Here is a 22,801-nt window from a genome sequence, read left to right on the forward strand (position 1 = left end):
AAACACACTCGGGTTCAGCACAGTACCCAGGGAAAAACCCGCCTTGCGCGTAACATGAAACATGTAACAAAACAATTCCAAAAAAGACATGGGGAAACAGAGGGAATAAATATGTAGTGTGATTAGTGTGATTAAGGAATGTAAAGCAGGTGTGCAGGGAAACAAGACAAAACAAATGGAACAATGACAAGTAGAGCGGCGATGGCTAGAAGACCGGTGATGTCGATCGCCGCCCGAACAAGGAGAGGAGCCGACCGCATTATCTACCAAGAGAATTATCTTTGATTATAATCACGGTCGTGTATATCCGCCCCCCCAAGCAGACATATCAACGGCCCTGAAAGAACTTCATTGGACTCTATGTAAACTGGAAACCACATATCCTGAGGCTGTTGTTATTGTAGCTGGGGATTTTAGCAAGGCTAATCTGAAAACAAGGCTCCTTACATTTTTATCAGCATATCAAATGCGCGGCCCGGGCTGGCAAAACCCTGGATCCTTGTTACTCTAATTTCAGCGAAGCATACAAAGCCCTCCCCAACCCTCCTTTTGGGAAAATCTGACCACGACTCTGACCACCATTTTTTTGCCCCCAGCCTATAGACAGAAAGACAGAAACTAAAACAGGAAACGCACATGCTCAGGTCTGTTCAACGCTGGTCCGACCAATCAGATTCCACGAAAGATTGCTTCATTCACATGGACTGGGATATGTTCCGCATAGCTTCGGACAATAATATTCATGAATACACTGATTCGGTGAGCGAGTTGCTTAGCAAGTGCATCGGTGATGTTTTATCCACAGCGACTATTAAAACTTGTTTTAGTTTATATCTTTTCTTCTTCAACCAGAAACCGTGAATGGATGGAAGCATCCACGCCAACTGAAAGTGCAAACTGCTTTTTACTGCTTTTAATCAGGGCAAGGCAACCGGAAACCCTACCAAATACAAACAGTGTAGCTATTTCATCCGCAATCAAACAAGCTAAGCATCAGTATAGAAATTAAGTAGAATCGCAATTCAACGGCTCAAGCACGAGAGGTATGTGGCAGGGTCTACAGTCAATCATGGACTACAAAAGGAAAACCAGCCCCGTCACGGACCACGATGTCTTGCTCCCAGACAAACTAAACAACTTCTTTGCTCGCTTTGAGGACAATGCAGTGCCACTGACACAGCCCGCTACCCAAACCTGCGGGCTCTCCTTCACTGCAGCCAACGTGAGTAAAACATTTAAACATGTTAACCCTTGCAAGGCTGCCAGCCCAGACGATATCCCTAGCCGCATCCTCAGAGCATGTGCAGACCAGCTGGCTGGTGTTTTTACGGACATATTCAATCAATCCTTATCCCAGTCTACTGTTCCCACATGCATCAAGAGGGCCACCATTGTTCCTGTTCCCAAGAAAGCTAAGGTAACTGAGCCAAATGACTATCTCCCCGTAGCACTCACTTCCGTCATCATGAAGTGCTTTCAGAGACTAGTCAAGGACTATATGCCTCCACCCTACCTGACACTCTAGACCCACTCCAATTTGCTTACCACCCCAATAGGTCCACAGACGACGCAATCGCAATCACACTGCCCTAACCCATCTGGACAAGAGGAATACCTAGGTAAGAATACTGTTCATCGACTACAGTTCAGCATTTAACACCATAGTACACTCCAAACTCATCATTAAACTCAAGACCCTGGGTCTCGACCCTGCCCTGTACAACAGGGTCCTGGACTTCCTGACGGGCTGCCCCCTGGTGGTGAGGGTAGAAAACAACATCTCCACCCCGCTGATCCTCAACACTGGGGCCCCACAAGGGTGTGTTTTCAGCCCTCTCCTGCACTCCCTGTACACCCATGACTGCGTGGCCATGCATGCCTCCAACTCAATCATCAAGTTTGCAGACGACTACAGTGGTAGGCTTGAATACCAACAACGACGAGACAGCCTACAGGGAGGAGGTGAGGGCCCTCGGAGTGTGGTGTCAGAGAAATAACCTCACACTCAATGTCAAGAAAACAAAGGGGGAGCAGCCCCCAGCAGAGGGAGCAGCCCCCTATCCTCATCAACAGGACAGTAGTGGATTAGGTGGAAATTTAAGTTCCTCGGCGTACACATCACGGACAAACTGAAATGGTCCACCCACACAGACAGCGTTGTGAAGAAGGCGCAGCAGAGCCTCTTCACCCTCAGGAGGCTGAAGAAATTTGGCTTGTCACCAAAAACACTCTCAAACTTTTACAGATGCACAATCGAGAGCATCCTGTTGGGCTGTATCACTGCCTGGTACGGCAACTGGCTCTCCAGAGGGTAGTGAGGTCTGCACAGCGCCTCACCGGGTGCAAACTACCTGCCCTCCAAGATACCTACACCACCCGATGTCACAGGAATGCCAAAAAGATCATCAAGGATCATCAAGGACAACCACCCAAGCCATTGCCTGAAGTTTACAAACTATAATTTCAAGTTTGTCAAAGTTTCATATATTCAACTTCTCCGATGCATTCAGATTCAGTTTTCAAATTCAGTTACCTACATTCAGATTCAAAACCAGAGACAACATCCTGGTACTTTGACTGCCAAGAAAATAATTAAAGAATTAGAATTTAAAGAATTAAATGCTCACTGTTAACAGAAGCTTCTGGCAGTTTCTGAAGCCAATGTGGCATGTTTAATTTATTTTCATCCTATAAATTTGACTCTAGCGTTCAAACTGTTTTTGCTATGAACTATTATAACACCATTTCTGAAAGCTAAGACTCTGGAATATGGATGTGCCTTCTATTCCCCTCTATGGTGATCACAGGACACGTTAGAAGGAGTATCACAAAAACTATTTGGCCCCCATAAGAATACAGGCCTGTCATAGCCCTTCTAAGGATAGCCTTTCTGCTTTTTTCCGATTTAATCTTGCGACTGACTGGGTCCGAACCAGGTCTCCTCCATGTCACACTACTGTTAGCCCACTTAGCTGAAGCCCATATGGAAGTCTTCAAGTCTCCAGCAAGGTTACTCATCGAACCAGCTCAGTTACATTTCACCCCCGAACTCATTCTCCAATCACAGCATCAATATAAGTGACTGGGTTCGGAATCAGGCCTACTGCACAACAACACTTTCCTTGGCAAACAGAAGCAGAATGATCTGTGCACCTCATTTACTGAGTGCAACAGAGGTGGTTTAGTGATCCATGCATGTGATGAGCAACCTTGCCTGAGGAGACGAAAACATCAGACAATCCAATGTTTTAAATGTACAAATTCAACATATTTTATACAAGGGTTTTCTATGTTGAAATTAGATTATTTATTTAACCTTTATTTAACTAGGCAAGTCAGTTAAGAACAAATTCTTATTTTACAATGACGGCCTACCCCGTCCAAATCCTCCCCTAAGCCTAGCGACGCTGGGCCTAATGTGCACCGCCCTATGGCACTCCCGATCACTGCCGGTTGTGATACAGCCCGGGATCGAACCAGGGTCTGTAGTTACCAGGGTCTGTAGTGACGCCTCTAGCACTCAAGATGCTGAGGTTTAAATTTCAACCTCAAAACAACAGTTTACGTGAATTACAATTTTCACATCCAATGTATTTTCCACATCACAATCCGTTGACAAATTATTTTGAAACAACGTTGATTTAACCAGTTTGTGCCCAGTGGGTTGTTTGCTTTGTGTCTAACCTTTTTCATGTGTCAGTGTACTAGTGGGTCATCAGGACAGGGTGACATACTCACTGTATTATTGAAATCATGTGTTTCAAAGGCCCCCTTCATTTTGACAAGTGGAGATGAGGCCCGTGTTCGAGCGGGAATGTCATAGCAACCTTGAAGTTCAGTGTCCACCTGAATCAAATAAAAATAAGTCTCAGCTCTCCAACAGGGCATACCATCTACTGTATGCTGCTCTGTACCATCACTCATTCATATATCCTTATGTACATGTTCCTTATCCCCTTACACTGTGTATAAGACAGTAGTTTTTTTTTGGAATTGTTAGTTAGATTACTTGTTGGTTATCACTGCATTGTCGGAACTAGAAGCACAAGCATTTCGCTACACTCGCATTAACATCTGCTAACCATGTGTATGTGACAAATAAAATTTGATTTGATTTGATTTTGAATCCAGACAGAATTTAGATAAATGCCTCTCTCGTTTGAAAGTGAAAAGACATCTCAGTTTGGATCTAAAAGCGCTCTGTCAGAAAAGCTATTTTCTCTTGTCAGCCCTACAAAGCAGGTGCGCGGAGAGGTATTGTTTTAGCGGGAGCCAAATGAAGGCCTCTGTAAAATAAATACCTTGTTACCTGGAGACATGGCCACCGAACATTGCCATTGTACTCATAAAGCCATATTCGAGCTGTCAGGGAAACTGCTGTGCAGTCAAGCAGCTCCGTCTGTTTGCCTGCAGGACAACAGTTGCCCAACACCCACTCACCCCTCCTTTCTCAGAGTGAACCGTGTTTTCGCTGGCGTACACTTCTGAGACAGACCGCCTGTGTGTGTCTCACACTGTGCCAAGGTAGGGGTTCCGATGTTTAGACATGCTTAGAAGATTTAGGGATCAGAGCGAGTCAAGAGACATCAAAGGCAGGAATTGGTCACATATACAGAATCAGTCAAAAGTTTGGACAACTACTCATTCCAGGGTTTTTGTTTATTTTTGCTATTTACTACATAGTAGAATAATGGTGAAGACATCAAAACTATAAAATAACACATATGGAATCATGTAGTAAGCAAAAAGGTGTTAAATAAACCAAATGTATTTTATATTTGAGATTCTTCAAAGTAGCCACCCTTTGCCTTGATGACAGCTTTGAACACTCTTGGCATTCTTTTTTTGCCTACTACATGATTCCATTTGTGTTATTTCATAGTTTTGATGTCTTCACTATTTTTCTACAATGTAGAAAATAGTATAAATAAAGAAAAACCCTTGAATGAGGAGTGTACAAACTTTTGACTGGTACTGTATATTCATATCATACAGAGGTGTGAAAGAACATTGGTTTCATCAAACCAACTAACGAAATGCTCAATTTTCAAAGAAAAAACCCCAGATCCACCAATTATTGTAGTGTTTGTCCTGAAAGGATTTCAGCATATTTCTATCTGGAAAATGTTTGAGTTTCTTCAAAATACATTAAAAAAGTGTCTCTCCTTAGCCTCCAGGAGAGTTTGTCCATAGATTGTCCATTATGTATAATTCCCCAGTGAAATGCTGGGGCATTGTAACGGTAGAAAAAAAACGAATAACTACCTTTTCCTCTGCTTGTTATCACAGGAGGCCAGCTTGTCCATCTGGATTTACTACAGCGACAGCACCGCGTCGCCTCTGACCTTCTTCGACCCCAAGGACTACAATCTCAACGCTTCCACGCTGAACGACAAGGTGGTGTATGTATCCCAGGAACCTCAGCAGCGCTGGCCAGTGGTGGTGGCAGAGGGCGAGGGCTCCGGGGAAATTGTGCGCATGGAGATGACCATCTGTGAGGCCTGTCAGAAGACCAAGCGCAAAAGCATCATTGCTTCGGCCCCTGTGTACGTGAAAGTCCGCTTCGGACCGGAGGAAGACTCAGAGGAGGAAATGGAGATTGAAATCGAGCCAGCCCGTGTCACCAGGCAGCCAGTGGTGGACTCCAACATCGGTGGTGGAGGCTTCGAGCCATCCAACGAGCAGCCGGCGAGCGTTCCCATCGACTACACCAACTTTCCGACCATCAGCAACCAAGAGAGGCCCACTGAGGGAGAGGAAGAGGAGGAAGACGATGACTTCATCCACGCACCCCGTAGCATGACCGACCTGGAGATCGGCATGTATGCCCTACTGGGCGTCTTCTGCCTTGCCATCCTGGTCTTCCTCATCAACTGCATCGTGTTCGTCCTCAAGTACCGCCACAAGAGAATCCCCCCCGAGGGCCAAGCCAACATGGACCATTCCCACCACTGGGTTTTTTTAGGGAACGGACAGCCCTTGAGGGCCCAGAGTGATCTTTCACCCCAGACGGTGGAGAACCCCATCAACCCCATGGAGGGGTTACAGACATGTTGCCACGGGGACCACCACAGCAGCGGCAGCTCACAGACCAGCGTTCAAAGCCAGGTCCATGGGAGGGGCGACGGCAGCTCTGGGGGCTCCACCAAGGAGCACGGCGAGGAGGCCAGCTCGCCCACATCCAAGCGCAAGCGCGTCAAGTTCACCACCTTCACCACGCTCCCCACAGAAGACATGCCCTACAACTCTATCCCCATCGCAGATGAAGAGGACATTCAGTGGGTCTGCCAGGACATGGGCTTTCAGGACCCAGAGGAATTGCATGACTACATTCGCAGGATAAAGGAAATAGCCTGAAGGGGCGGCTGTTAAGAAGCCTTGGAGCTTTCTAAAAATACTTTCCTTTCTATTTTTCTCTTTTTCACTTTAGTGACAACTTTTCACAAACAAAAACCATGGCCAACTACTCTTCTGTTTTTGTTTGGGTTCTTTTTTGTTCTTTGCACAGTGCTGTTTCCCGTACACACTCACTTTTTTTGGAAGTCGTAAAAACAATTGGAAAGTCAAAGACTGGACTAAAGGATTTTAAACGCTAGTGAAATGGCTTTGTGTGGATGTCCTTTCTACAGAGGTAGGGGAGTACACTCTCAAATGGATTTAGAAGCTTCAGTCATGAGCACTGTTTTGGAGGATGGATTTGAAGTTCTCTGTTACTGAGGGTTAGTTAGCAGACAGGAGTGTTTTTAGCAGGACGGGTTGGGTCTTGGCTCTGTGTTTGTCGGTTTATCCAAACTCCAAGTACCTTTTCCAACAAAGAGGCCTTTGATGTGCAGATTACATTTCAAAGAGACCGTTTTTGGGACGCATGGTTTTAGGCCAACATGGGACAACATGATGGACAACTAATTGTCAAAGACGCTCATTAAAAACCATGTTACGGATTTATTTTTATCTTACCAAAGTAGGGAAGCATTCGTCAATGGCAAAACCTCCTTCGTTGTTCTTGGTATAGCACATACTATGGTTTCATTCGATGTCATTACCGTACATTTTGCTAACTTTCATACATAGTCCAAATCAGTGCCCTACTACTATCCTGATTAAGTCTAATGCCTTAGAATGGGTTATAGAATGGGTTTCACTGATCACTACTGATTTCAATGCTGACACCCTGTTTGCACACTTTGGGTTAAAGGGCAGTGCGGGGGGCAATTATCCAAAACGCTACAACTGGTCAAAGGTTTAGTTATATTGGAAAAGACAAGAGCTTGTACGTATATCATGAAGTAAACTATCTCCAAAATTATTTGCATGAAAGGAGATACTGAGGCACAATCAGCAATTTTCCAAATTTATAGATGTTTAAATTTGTAATTCTTATCTAATCATGCCTAGACAATACTAAAGGACATATGTTATCATGCATTACATGCATGCCGTGCCAGACCTGCCTACTACATCCCTTCCTCATATGTACATACCATGGCCAGCTGAGGTCCTCTTCAGCAACAACATTACATTGAACTAGTTATCAGGCAGAAAAGGGGGGAAGTGATGTGTGCTGGGAACATGTTGGCCCATCACTGTAACCATAGTGTTTCCTCTGCAGTTTTTACTATGATTTCCCACTGTACACCGAGGCCCTAACAATTACAATGAAAAAACTCTCATCCCGACAAAAGATTTTGCAGCAGAAATCATTCCCTTTCCTTTTTTTCCTTCTTATTTTTAAACAACTCGTGTAATCATGCTCCCATAGAAATTAAGTTAATTCTTTAAATGTTTTGGATTTCTGTGTATGGTTTTGTATTGTTCTGTATTACTGCACTGTTGGAGCTAGAAACATAAGCATTTCGCTGCACCTGCGATAACATCTGCAAAATATGTGTACGCGACCAATAAAATTTGATTTGATTTGATTTGACACCAACACATTTGTACGGAGTCAGAATATTTGCGTTGCCAATTTCCAATGAACCTAAACACATAATGAGAAGTACTATGTTCGGTCCAAAATATGTCAGTAATAAAGCATGGATGCTGCATACGAGCTGGTCATGATTGTCACAGGAGCCAAGCGCGCAGGTACTGACACATTGTGCCATTGTTATGGTGGTGGCACCTAATAAGTTTCTCAGAATTGACTTGGTTTGATGAAATCTTGATTTTGATGTTAGGAGTTTTGGTTAGTGTACCTGCACAAAATAGAATGACTGTAAATTATGAATGCAATCAGATGCCATTTGTAGGTTTGGTTGCGTAGAGGCATTGGCAAGAGTGTGACAAATTTTAAAGCGCTGGGTGGGATTCTTTTAAGGTAAGTAATGTTATTTCGTGCTGATCTGATGATTTGCCTAGTTCTTTTCAGGAGTAATAAAAAATAAACTAAATGAAAATTGTTTCAATTTTAATTTCAGTTTATTTATATGCTCTAAGTTGGGCTTGGATTTGCTGTGTTTTTAAAAAATCACATGATGACCAATATGACCACAATGGAAGAGAAAATGTCACCCAAGCATTCAGTTATGAGTTATAAATCAATTCCAATCAGTTAATTTCTACAACAAAACATCAACCTAGATTGCTGAATTTTGTAGCTATCCTACATGCTTTTTAGTTATTTTAGAATTTTAAAGAATTTATAGGATGCCATGTGATGTGCATTCCAAGTGGTTTCATTGAATAATGGCCTAATTCCACAATGTGATTAAATCTCAATTAAATCCTGTTAACATCTAAAGGTAGATGGTCTTGAAAATCAAAGACATGACTATTCAAGCTTCTGCTTCTAATCCACACAATTGCAAAGAAACGGGTTGAGGAAATGAACAGTTGGTTACAGCAGGCCTTTCTTTTTTTAACCATAGTTTTAACCCCCATTCTAACAATGGTATCTCAGGATGAATGTATTGATATTCTACTGTACTTTGATCATCAGATGGATATGTTGTCTCTTGTATTACTGTGGTCAACCCAAATCAGTACCACTGCTTAACAACAGCGGGTTAAGTTTCTAATAGCAGCTTTTTAACATTTTTTTTTTATAGTTCCTGACTTTCCAAGTCGATTTTATGCTTTCAGAGATCACTCATAGCAAATGTCTTTATTAAAAACATTTTATAGCATCTAATCATTTGTATACGTTTCCTTCATCCATGTATATATATGTATATGCAAAACCACTTTTGTAATGTGACTTTGCTGACGGTGTACATACTTCTGTGTGCATTCTATTTCTTCTCTGAGCTGCTGCTACTTCTCACATGTGATTGAATACTTTTGAAATGTACCCCACGTGGAGACGTGCAAACCTCACGGTTCTGGTGACTGTGTACCACCACACTGACGATACCATGTTCATGTAAAGAACACTGTTCAATTGCCTGTGTTCTCCTGAAAAACAAAACCCTTGTATTTCCCCCATATGTCAAGGACTAAAGAAAATACAAAACATAAACAATGTGTCCTTTCTACTCATCGTAATAACACTGTCATAAAAAACTGTCATTGGGTCACATACTGTGTATGCATTCTCATTTTCCAAACTTTAAACTGTCTTCATGTTAGAAGGTAGATGCAATTATTTTAACCATACTTTAGTTATTTTTCAGGCCATAGAAAGGGCAGGATGCAGTTCCCTATCGTACTCTTTATCAGAAGTAAGAAAGCCAGACCCACATACACAAACCATTTTCACTCTACCACCATTTAATTATTATCCGGCTACCCGGACTCCTTGCTCCGGCCAAATGCTATACCATGCCCATGGACACTTGTTTCTTTTCCTCAGTCTGGATCTGAGAACCTCCCCAACCCGTTACCGAATGAGAACACATTCTAACCGTTCTGATTGGTCCCAAAAAACGATGGGTTGGGCCAGAGCCAGAGCCAGAACACAAGTGGGTAAAAAGCAGTGTTTTGAAAATTCATAATTGGCTTTGATACCCTCATTGGTTAGAGATTATCCATTTGCTGATGACTTTGTTTTGTACAACACCCCTCATTTTGACATCACCACGTCAAAAAGTGCAGCCAGAAAAACAGCGAAGTATTTGAATTTGTTTAAGCTGTTTTCTAGTGACATTTACTTGGATAGGTGAGGTGCGATTTCGCCTGGCATAGAAAATGTGCTCACTCGTCAGGACACTGTTGTTAAGAGGAGCTAGCCAACACAGCTAACACAATAACTTCAAACTGAAGCTGGAAAGACTGCAAACTAGCTGCACTTCGTTTTTTTTAAACCTTTTTTTCAATTGACATTTCTTTGTATATATCCATAAAAAATTATGCCAGCTGATTCATTACTTCCACTGGCTGAGAAAAACTGCCTGCCTGTCTGTCTGTCTGTCTGGCTGTCTGTCTCATCCCGAATCCGGACACGTTCATTACTGTGGGACAGCTGGATATCGAATTTGGATATTGAAACAATGTCGCAAAATTTCAGAGAGACAGACAGCAATTTTATACAAATCTCAGCTGTTGAAAAAAATGAGTGAGATGATGTCTTATTATACTTTTTATAGTGGAGATCAAGTTAAAAAATTGACTGGCTGGGCTGATGATGCAGTGGATTGCGCATTCAGATGAAACAGAGTAAATAGGTATTTTAACGTCGTAGATTTAGCCGGTGGTAACTTGGAATAGACACCGGCTGGAATCAGCATTCAGGATTAGATCCACCCGTTGTATAAGATAATTTACATAATCGTAACAAAACTTTTAGATTTTTCAAACTTCACATAATTTGTAGTAATAAAACGATCTGGAATCTAAATTAAGATCATGTGGAATTGGAATTCCCACAGCTTTTCAAAAAAGCCTTTCTTACCGATTAAATCTTGATTATGCGCCCAATTATTCTCACTACACAATTATCACATTAACATATATAATGTATCAAAGTTGACCATCCATTCTGAATTAGTGGCCCTTCAATGCATTGGCCCATATGATTATAGGAGCTCGGGACTAATTATAGTTGGAGAAGTTAAATCTGAGATTTAGTGAGATACCGCAGACGGGCTTCTCCACATTGTCCTCTGTTCATCTGCCTAAATGGGCGTGTCCTGTCATGTCTGCCTAACGGTCACCATAGAACTACATGGGTACAAAGTAGTTTTCCCCTTAGTAAATTGAAGAGGGGGAGGCTTGAACTGCTCAGAACTCTTTCAACTCTAAAATCTATCAAATGCAGTTCTTGTCTACTGATTGTTGCCTCATCCCCACAAATCTGACAGGAACTAGACCATGTGTGGTTGGTTTCGGTTTCCTCTATTGTCTCTGGTTAAATGGGTAAGTAATAATAATAATAATAATAATATATGCCATTTAGCAGACGCTTTTATCCAAAGCGACTTACAGTCATGTGTGCATACATTCTACGTAAGTACAGTAGGTGGTACTCCTCTCTCCATTTACTGTACCAAGAGAGCCAAGGGCGGGCCAGTCCGGGTACAGAGGTAAAACAGGAGCCTGTCTGCCTCTGTTCCTGGTCTCCTACTGTGTGTGAGAGACTTTATCTTGAGAATGGGTAATTTAACCATCTGTCATTTAATGCACAAGGATGTCTATCAGTCACGCAACTGTTTCTGTTTGCCTCAGGGGGTAGGTTACCCTTAAGTCTTTCCAGGTAGAACTGCCTGATTTATCTGTTCCAGTGTAACCAAAGACAGAGGGCAATCATTGGTTTCCATCAAGGTCTTCATGCTATGAATCATTAGCTGAAGTAACATTGACTTGGTGTGTATCAAATGTGCCCATGTGGATGCTGCTATATTGGTAGTACTAAGTGGATAGGGTGTGGTGGCCCAAACTACAAAGTTGATTTTGAAAATGGGCTATATAAATGTTATCTAGATGTCATGAATACACCGCTGTCACTCAAGGGAAGCAATCTCAGACATTTCATTCATAATAATGTATCTTGGATAAACATGGTATCCGCAACATCTGTAGGATAAGTGGAATTAATGGAATTAACACAGGAATATGAAAGGGATGACCATACAATCAAACACCAAATGTCCATACCATCAGTGTATGCTGTATCAACCTGGCAAGTACTGCACAAAACATACTGCACATATTGCCGTGACATTGACGAACAACAATGTTATTTTTAGGCTAATTCATACTCGGTGGAGGATAAGCAGACAATATCAGAGGATAAGTAATGAGCATTAAAAATTGAAATATTAGAGGAAAATGGAAGCTTACTGTGACTGCATCTTTAGAAAGTTTGAAAACTGTCAGCAAACAGAATCAATTAATATAATTCCTAAAATGTGACAATGAATGGAAAGAATAATTGGTTGCGATTTTGTGTAACTGCATCTGTCAACGGTGGCATGGTGGTTTAATCACTGTGACTCAATAGTGTCAAATGGCGCATTGCCTCACAGTCCTTAATTTTCATCATCACTGATAGTAATACAGTAAGAATCATTTTGATAACTATATGATTGCATTTCCATGTCATGTAGCTTTGTGAACAATATGTTATGTGATCATTGTGCTTTGATTAAATAAATGAAGTTATGGTAATGATTACATATGTCTGGCGATACACTCAGTTTGACACTGGACACAGATTAAGCCAATCCTGGACTAATGAGACATTTCAATTTGGACACAGATTAAGCCAATCTTGGACTAATGAGACATTTCAATTAAGATTATCCATTGACCATGCTTTTCAGTTCTGGAGCAGGCTTGATCTGTGTCAAGGAAACTGGCCCACATGTACTTAATAAAAAGGACAATACTTTCCCCTTCATTGAATTAAAGGTCAACTGCCCTTGAAAACTGACTTCTCCTTTTGAAAACCGCATATGTGAAATTGATAAGAGTCAGAAACATGTATTCTAGTGTCAAAATTGACTACAAAGGGTAAATGGGATAATTTGGTCATAAAGTCATGCTTCGTGACTTACTTGAGGGTTTGGTTAGGATTAGAAATATGCCAACAATTCATGCATTCTTTAGCCTGTTAACAGGGGGGGCGGAGACCTTTCCTTAGGAGGACCAAAAGAATGGTAGAACATGAGCCCACCCGAAGTATCAAGTCACGCAAAATGAACTTGCCCACTTGCCCTCTCATCCAAATGGATGGCGTATGTTGCGTAGCTCAGAATCTAGTGTAGAGAAGAATGGATTTGTTTCAGACAGTCATCCTGATAAACCCTTCCCAGTTTACGCTGGCTAGCTGGCAACAGCAGCTGCATGGCACTAGTTAAAACTTGTAAATGAAAGTGATGTTTAGTTCCTCCAGACTCGACTCTCCTGCGCGACAAACATCAATTTATAGCCTTTCCTACATGCGGATAGTACTTGCCCTTGCTCGGGAAATAGCTACTCTAGTGAAAATGGGCTTTTATAAAGTTGTTCAACAATCTTGAGCTGATGGCCAGGATATGGATTACCTCTGAATAGCTTCTACTTGGGCTGTCAACCGTCAAACCTGAGACTGGTGTGTTGTTGGCAAGTAGCTAAATTTTGCCATGCCGGCATATGTCCCTCGGAAATTAGCTGTGAATCATAATCTCTGATTGGTTAACTTCAACAGTGTATTTAATGTTGGCTTCCATGACTGTATGGTGACAGACTTTCTCTCTCCCACCCTCTCTTTCTCTGTGATAGGAGCTGGGTCAGATCTGTAAGTCTGTGACGAGAGAACTCACAAGTGTTTAGTAATATCAGATTCACCTTTGGTGATTAAATACATTTGCATGTACAAGAATTTGACTCATTGAAATATGCAGGAAGGTATGACGACTGACATGTTTGGCAAGGTAGCCCCAGCACAACCAGAGAAAATGTAGATAGGTACAGCATCTGTATTGGCTGTGAATGAAAATAAAAAGTCAGCCAGCAGTGCTAGCCATAACCCTGTATAGGCCACCAAAGCACTGCCCCACTTTATTTACTGATTTATCTGAACTGTTGTCTATTGTCCTTGAGAGTTATGATAAAATCCTTGTGTTTGGCGATTTAATATTCATGTTGATTAAGAGACTGACTCCAAGGCCGTTGAATTTATGAATCTTTTGAGCTTTATGGACTTTATCCAACATGTTACTGGGCCCACCTACGGTATAACCATGGCCATACTCTGGACCTGGTTATTACCAAGGAGCTTTCTATTGACATGTCCTCTATTATTGATGTTGCTGTATCTGATCACCACTGTGAAATTTGTACTACCTTGTTGCCCATAGCACAGGGTAATACTGAACGCATTATTAATAAACGCTATCTTACCTCTGAAGTTGCTACAGATTTTGTTGAGTGTATGAACAATACTCCACCACATATTCCGCCTTCCTCTCATGATGATTTAGTTAATAATTTTAAAAGCAAATTAAGGGCAACCATTGATGCCATACAGTGGCTCCAATAAAGTTGGAGAAAAAAACACATCCAAAAGGAAATGGATGCGCCCCTTGGATGCGTGAGGAAACTAATTACTTAAAGAGAAATTGCAGAGTGCAGAAAGTCAAAGTTGCAGGTCCATGATATTCTGAGAGAGCAACTTGGCATATACAGTACATTCGGAAAGTATTCAGACGGCTTGACTTTTTCCACATTTTGTTATTTTACAGCCTTATTCTGAAATGGATTAAATCGTTTTTTTCTCTCATCAATCTACACAAAATACCCCATAATGACAAAGCAGAAATAGCTTTTTAGAATTTTTACAAATGTAAAACAAAAATACTAACTGAAATATCACATTTACATAAGTATTCAGACCCTTTACCCAATACTTTGTTGAAACACCTTTGGCAGCGATTACTGCCTTGAGCCTTCTTGGGTATGACGCTACAAGCGTGGCACACCTTGCACACATCTCCTCTGCAGATCATCTCAGGCTCTGTCAGGTTGGACGCTGCATGGCTATTTTCAGGTCTCTCCAGAGATGATCGATCAAGTTCAAGTCCGGGCTCTGGCTGGGCTACTCAAAGACATTCAGAGTCTTGTCCCAAAGCCCCTCCTGCGTTGTCTTGGCTGTGTGTTTAGGGTCGGTGTCCTGTGAACCTTCACCCAAGTCTGAGGTCCTGAGCGCTCTGAAGCAGGTTTTCATCATGGATTGCTCTGTACTTTGCTCCGTTCATCCCTCAATCCTGCCAGTACCTGCCACTAAAAAAACATCCCCACAGCATGATGCTGCCACCACCATGCTTCACTGTAGGGATGGTGCCACTGGCATGCAGGGAAAAGAGTTCAATCTTGGTTTCATCAGACCAGAGAATCTATTTTCTTTAGGTGCCTTTTGGCAAACTTCAAGCAGGCTGTCATGTGCCTTTTACTGAGGAGTAGCTTCCGTCTGGCCACTCTAACCATAAAGGCCTGATTGGTGGAGCGCTGCAGAGATGGTTGTCCTTCTAGAAGGTTCTCCCATCGCCACAGAAGAACTCTGGAAATCTGTCAGAGTGACCATTGGGTTCTTGGTCACCTCCCCGACCAAGATCCTTCTTCCCTGATTTCTCAAATTGGCTGGGTGGCCAGCTCTAGGAAGAGTATTGGTGGTTCCAAACTTCTTCCATTTAAGAATGGTGGAGTCCATTGTGTTCTTTGGGACCTTCAATGCTGCAAACATGTTTTGGTACCCTTCCCCAGATCTGTTTATCAATGCAATCCTGTCTCAGAGCTTTATGGACAATTCCTTCGACCTAATGTCTTGGTGTTTGCTCTGACATGCACTGTCAACCAAGATTTCCTGCTGGACAGACTGGAGAGGTGAGTTGGCCTCTCCAGTCCAGTTCTAAATTGGTCTAGGACCTATTTAACCAGTCAAGAGTTTTTTTTGTCACCCTTGGTGAACATAACTCAGAGAAAATGCATATCATGTGGCGTTCCACAAGGTTCGATTTTGGGGCAGGTACTGTTCAGTTTATATACAGTTGATGTTGGAAGTTTACATACACTTAGGCTGGAGTCATTAAATCTCGTTTTTCAACTACTTCACAAATGTCCTGTTAAAAAACTATTGTTTTGGCAAGTCGGTTAGGACATCTACTTTGTGCATGACAAGTAATTTTTCCAACAATATTTTACATACACATTATTTCACTTATAATTCATTGTATCACAATTACTGTGGGGCAGAAGTTTACATACACTAAGTTGACTGTGCCTTTAAACAGCTCGGAAAATTCCAGAAAATGACGTCATTGCTTTAGAAGCTTCTGTAGGCTAATTGACATAATTTGAGTCAATTGAAGGTGTATTTGTGGATGTATTTCAAGGCATACCTTCAAACTCAGTGCCTCTTTGCTTGACATCATGGGAAAATCAAAAGAAATCAGACAAGACCTCAGAAAAAAATGTAGACCTCCACAAGTCTGGTTCATCCTTGGGAGCAATTTCCTAAAGCCTGAAGGTACCACGTTCATCTGTACAAACAATAGTATGCACGTATAAACACCATGGGACCACGCAGCCGTCATACCGCTCAGGAAGGAGACGCGTTTTGTCTCCTTGAGGTGAACGTACTTTGTTTGCAAAAAGTGCAAATAAATCCCAGAGTGTATGTAAAATTCTGACCCTCTGGGAATGTGATGAAAGAAATAAAAGCTGACATAAATCTTTCTCTCTACTATTATTCTGACATTTCACATTCTTAAAATAAAGTGGTGATCCTAACTGACTGAAAACAGGGAATTTTTAATAGGATTGAATGTCAGGAATTGTGATAAACTGAGTTTAAATGTATTTGGCTAAGGTGTATGTAAACTTCCGACTTCAACTGTGTTACCCCTTGGCAGCGTTATCAGAAAGCACATCATAGATGTTCCCTGCTAGGCAGACAAAACACAACTTTACATTTCTGTGTCTCCAGGGGATTTTAGCTCCACGTATTAGTGATTCTATTAGTGATTTAAATACTTTGATAACTCACATCTTCCTCCAGCTTAATCCAGACAAGACCGAGGTACTTATTGTTGGAGCCAAAGCACAGAGAGAGAATGTGGAAATAAAGGTGTTATTTTAGATTCTGAACTAAATTCCTAATCACACATTAGGAATGTGACACAAGTAGGTTTTTACCACCTGAGGCACATTGCCAAATGCGTCCGTTTCGCTCTCAGGCTGAAACTAATCCATGCTTTTATTACAAGCAGGCTTGACTACTGTAATTCTCTTCTGCCTGGTCTACCCAAGAAAGCCATTGGTCAACTGCAAAACATAGAGAATGCTGCAGCACGGGTATTCATCAAGACCAGACGGCTCATTTTCTGTGAAGAACATGTAAAATAACACATTTTCATTAAGTGCACACTGTACACCACTCTACACATTTATATTACATATGTGGTGTTCGGGTCCACTGGCAAAAGTGTGCCAAAGTGTGTGTGTGTGTGTGTGTGTGTGTGTGTGTGTGTGTGTGTGTGTGTGTGTGTGTGTGTGTGTGTGTGTGTGTGTGTGTGTGTGTGTGTGTGTGTGTGTGTGTGTGTGTGTGTGTGTGTGTGTGTGTGTGTGTGTGTGTGTGTGTGTGTAGGTGAAAACAAGTCAAAATGAAACAAAGAGGTTTGCTGTGTACCTTCACAGTATTTTTTGCAGAGAGAGACTCTGGTGTCGAAGGAGCTTCCTCCACTTTGGAAGATGAAGAATTTTCAGAATATGAGGATCATGTCTTGGAGTCTCGGAATACGGAGTCTGACAGCGAGTTGGAGAAGACGAAGAGATTGACCCCTCAGCCAGGACCAGCCCATCAGCAACCAGCTCATCGGCATGATTCTGGACTGCACTAATTTGGAAGGAAGGTGTGTTTTTGGAGACAGATGGAAGGAGATGGACCAAACTCATTTACATGCATACTTTGGGGTTCTTATCCTTGCTGGTATTTTCAGATCCAATGGGGAATCCATAGAATCCCTGTAGGATGCAGAAACTGGCAGATCATTTTTCCTTGAAACGATGTCTCTGGAAAACATTTCACATTATTTCCAGGATTATCCGATGCGATAACCAAGACACCAGACCAGCTCAGCGACAGAGACAAGCTAGATGCAATCAGGTCAGTGTAGAACAAGTGGGTGGACTTTTTTACCTGTTTTACAACCCTGGGCCAAATGTTACTGTTGATGAACAGCATATGCCATTTAGGGGCCGCTGCCCCTTCAGGCAATACATACCGTCTAAACCTGCAAAATATGGAATCAAGATCTGGGCTGTCTGTGATGCTGCTCTATCATATGTGTGAAAATTGCAAGTGTAAACAGGGAAGCCAGATGTAGGAGCCCCTGAGAAGAACCAAGGGATGTGGGTTGTCCTGGATGTGACACAGGGACTCCGTGGCCACAACATCACATGCAATAAAGTTTTTTACTTTCGCACAAGCTGGGACAGGAGCTCCTCAAGAGGAAGCTGACGATGGTAGGAACAGTATATAAAAATATGCCAGAACTTCCACCTCAGATGTTGAATCAACAGGCCTATCAATTCCTCTAAGTTTGTTCACGCCGGACACATCCCTAGTGTCCTACATGCCAAATAAAGGCACAAATGTGGTACTCATGAGTACGCTGCATAGGGATGGGAGAATCTGTGGTCAGGAACATCCAAAAACAGAACTCATAATGCATTACAATGCCTCAAAAGAAGGGGTGGACAATTTAGACAAACTGGTGATGGCTACAGCTGCAATAGAAGGACCCTAAGCTGGCCACTTCTGATATTTTTCAAAATGTTGGACATCTCGGCGTACAACGTGTTTGTCATCTGGATGGCGTTGAACCCAGATTGGAACAGAGGGAAGCTCCAGAGGAGACGGCTCTTTCTCAAGGAGCTGTGCAAGGCATTGGTAAGACCTCAAATCTAGAGAAGGCAACATAGAACCTGATGGGGGCTGAAACTGTGGATATTAAAAGAGATCTCAAATCACATATTTTTATCTTAGCTTTTCCTTGGGGTGCTTTTTAGTTGTTCAGTTTGTGTCATTCTTTCGTTTTTTATCTTGTGTTTTATTGTGTAGTAAATATTTCAGCATTTATTTCCATTGTTTTTTATTTGTGTTTTCTTGTAAAGCACATTGCATTGCATTCAATGTCTGAAATGCGCTGTATAAATAACTAGATTTGATCTACATTCAAGCTGGGATATGTTTTTGCAATGACTACATGTAGCCCACAACTGTGAGGATATTCATTCTGGGATTTGTCTCCCAGGAAAGATCTAGGCCAAACGGCGGACATAAGGAGAGATGAGTCAAGACAAAACTAGCCAGTTATAGAATATTGTGTCGTGGAACAGCTGAGCTGACAGTAATTGATATCGTTTCCACGGTAACATGTACTTTGACAAGATGGCACCGACAGACACTGTCGCCCTGTTTCTAGCTCTGTCCAACTTTGCAGTATATTTTTGTTATTTCTTACATTTGCTCGAAAAATGTATTGTATTATTACCTACTTATTATTATTTTCCAAGAGAATAAGCTCTTTGCAAGGTTTTTTTATATCTTCCTTATCATACAACCATCCTTTTCTGACTCAAATAAGATTCCCTCAAGGTTGCTCTTATGTCCAAAAGATTTCAAGTCGAAATGTTGTGATATGTAACTTTTAAGCATGTATTTGAAACTACCTACATTTATCAGTCCAAAATGTCTTTTTTATTCTGTCATGGAAATACACTACATGGCCAAGAGTAGATGGCCAAGGCTATTCAGCTATTTCAGTCACACCCATTGCTGACAGGTGTACGAAATCGAGCACACAGCCATGTAATCTCCATAGACAAACATTGTCAGTAGAATGGCACGTACTAAAGAGCTCAGTGACTTTCAATGTGACATCATCACAGGATGACACCTTTACAAGGCAGTTCATCAAATTTCTGCCCTGCTAAAGCTGCCCCGGTCAACTGTAAGTGCTCTTTGTTGTGAAGTGGAAACGTTTAAGAGGAACAACGGCTCAATGGTAGGGGACACAAGCTCACAGAACGGAACCACCGAGTGCTAAAGCTCGTAGCGGGTAAAAAAGTGTCTGTCCTCATTTGCAAAAGCCCTTTTGTGGGGAAAAACATGTACATATTACCTCAATTACCTCAAATAACCTGTGCACCGGCACATTGACTCTGTACCGGTACCCCCTGTATATAGCCTCGCTACTGTTATTTTATTGTTGCTCTTTAATTATTATTATTATATTTTTTTTATTTATTTAAACTTCAGTTTATTTTAGTACATTCTTTCTTAACCAACAATGCAGTTTTAAGACAAATAAGTGTTAAGGGCTTGTAAGTAGCCATCTCACTGTAAGGTCTACCTGTGCATGTGACAAATACAATTTTGATTTGATTTAAGATGAGGAGAAGTCCTGTCCATAAAAAAGTGTTGATCTCCCTTCTTAATAGAACTATCAACAAGGCAGGTCCTACAAGCTCTAGTTTTGTCGCACCTGGACTACTGTTCAGTCGTGTGGTCAGGTGCCACAAAGCGGGACTTCTGGACAGCATGACTGGTCCTTGGATGTTCACAGAGAGCAAACATTAATAATATGCACGTCAATCTCTCCTGGCTCAAAGTGGAGGAGACATTGACTTCATCACCGCTTGTATTTGTGAGAGGTATTGACATGTTGAAAACACTGAGCTGTTTGTTCAAACAACTAGCACACAGCTCGGACACCCATGCATACTCCACAAGCCATCCCACCATAGGTCTCTTCACAGTCCCCAAGTCCAGAACAGACGATGGGAGGCACACAGTACTACATAGAGCCATTGAACTCTATTCCACACCAGGTAACTGATGCAAGCAGTAAAATCTGAATTTAAAAAACTGATAAAAATACACCTAATGGAACAGTGGGGACTGTGAAGCATCACAAGAATAGGCACAGACACATGCATACACACACATGATAAAACACGCACCATACACACTCATACAGATGGAGTTTGTGTTGTAAATATGTGGCAGTGAAGTATGGGCACACAGTGTGTAGTGAATTCTGTATTAAATGTATTGTAATGTTTTTTAAATTGTATAACTGCCTTACTTTTGCCGGACCCCAGGAAGAGTAGCTGCTGTCAATGCAGCAAGGCAATGTGGATCCGTAATAAATACAAATAAGTGCTACGTACCCAACAACAAATCAATTTACTGCTGGTTAATAGTGAAAAAGTGAACAGGGGGTTGTGCTGGACAGTGATGAAGAGCTTGAAAGATATGTGTGCATATTTCCTAATAATTGAACCACGTAGGTCAAATGTGATGGATGAGTCAGTTTGTCTTCCTCTGATTTGCAAATAGAGAATTGTTTCAAAATGATTGAGGGTCATTTGTAAAGCTGGCTGTCCTCCTCAATGGTAGCAGTGGCTTGTGTATGGCTTTTCTCGGTTGTGACGTAAGTCTTTATAAAGGGATTACAGTTGGACTATTACATCAAGCCAACCCCTCAGGCAGCCAATATACAAGATCTCCAAATTGTATTTAGGGTGCATCCTGTGTCACATATTTTTGACATGTATTTAACTAGGCAAGTGAGTTAAGAACAAATTCTTATTTACAATGACGGCCTACCCAGAACGATCCTTGCAGTGGATTGTGCGCCGCCCTATGGGACTCCCAATCACATCCGGATGTGATACAGCCTGGATTTGAACCAGGGAGTTAAGAACAAATTCTTATTTACAATGACGGCCTACCCAGAACGATCCGTGCCTCAAGCACTGAGATGCTGTGCCTTAGACCGCTGCGCCACTCGGGAGCCCAAATGTACGTGAGTCCTTCCATCATATTGGTCTGGGGAGACTAGCTCTAATTTATATTCTCTATTTTGCCACATCTAGCTGTTATAACATTATTTAAGAGCTTGTTTTATATTACTGTAGGAATGCTGATTTTGAATCAGGTTCCCCCTTTCTATGTAATGTTATTAATGTGATCTAAAAGGTAAAAACTGTCCCTAAAACAGTACTCCTACTCTGCTAAGCTTGATACATATGTCCCCTGAACTGTAGTCCAAGTCATTTCCAATGACTACACCATCTAGGAGATGTAGTGTTGGTTATTTGCTTCCAATATGCAATAGACAATGTGACTGTCGAGTCGAGAAGTTGATAGAGTAGCCTGGTTTCCATCTGGGTGGCCTGGAAACAGAACCGGCGAAAAAGAAGCACACAAGCGAGTTGTGTGTCTAGTGACAGAGCGGCTGTCAAATCAACCATCAAATATGGGACTGGAGAAATGTAACCGCTATTAAATTCATAGCAGAGCTTTGGATGCAAGAACTGCCCATCTATGACATCAAAATTAAAGTTTTAACCATGTTTTGAGGCTATATGGTGTTTAAGTTTAATTTGTCCATAAATATTAACATAAAACAAGCTTATAATTTGGGTTCTGATGGGGTAAGGCAGTTGAACTCCGCTCAAGAGGCATTAATAAGTTATATTCTTCAAGAATCAATAGGAACACATCATACATTTATAAGTCCAACAATGGATGTAGAAACCGCAGAGTGACCCTGTTAAGTAAAAGTTTTACCCTAATTTCCATGTTTACAACGCTGGTTGAAAAGAGATTAAAACAGTCACTGCGCCCAGTTTCCTAAAAGCATCTTAAGGCTAAGTTCATCGTTAGAACCTTCGTAGGAGCATCGTTAAATCTCCGAGCTGTTTTCAAAACCGTTGTTATTAATGTTCCACTTGAAAACATTTGTAATCGAATGCCTACCTCAGACCACTCGTAGAACAGCATCGTTAGATCGGAAATGTGGATTTGTGTACAGATCCTTGCAGTGGATTATCATGCTGAAACATGAGGTGATGGCGGTGGATAATGGCAAGACAA

General features: G+C 41.7%; 1 protein-coding gene across 2 annotated transcripts in view; it reads left to right on the forward strand.

Moving 5' to 3' along the window:
• Window positions 1-9,028, forward strand: part of LOC123999461 (transmembrane protein 132E-like) — a 387,132-nt gene extending 378,104 nt beyond the window's left edge. For both annotated transcript variants that reach the window (XM_046305286.1, XM_046305285.1), the window contains exon 9: window positions 5,290-9,028. In XM_046305286.1, the coding sequence (XP_046161242.1) occupies window positions 5,290-6,357 (1,068 nt within the window). In that variant the 3' untranslated portion in view covers window positions 6,358-9,028. The remainder of the gene's footprint in view (window positions 1-5,289) is intronic.
• The last annotated feature ends 13,773 nt before the right edge of the window (window positions 9,029-22,801 follow it).

This window comes from Oncorhynchus gorbuscha, linkage group LG16 (assembly GCF_021184085.1).
Source record: "Oncorhynchus gorbuscha isolate QuinsamMale2020 ecotype Even-year linkage group LG16, OgorEven_v1.0, whole genome shotgun sequence".
NCBI classification, from domain to species: domain Eukaryota; kingdom Metazoa; phylum Chordata; class Actinopteri; order Salmoniformes; family Salmonidae; genus Oncorhynchus; species Oncorhynchus gorbuscha.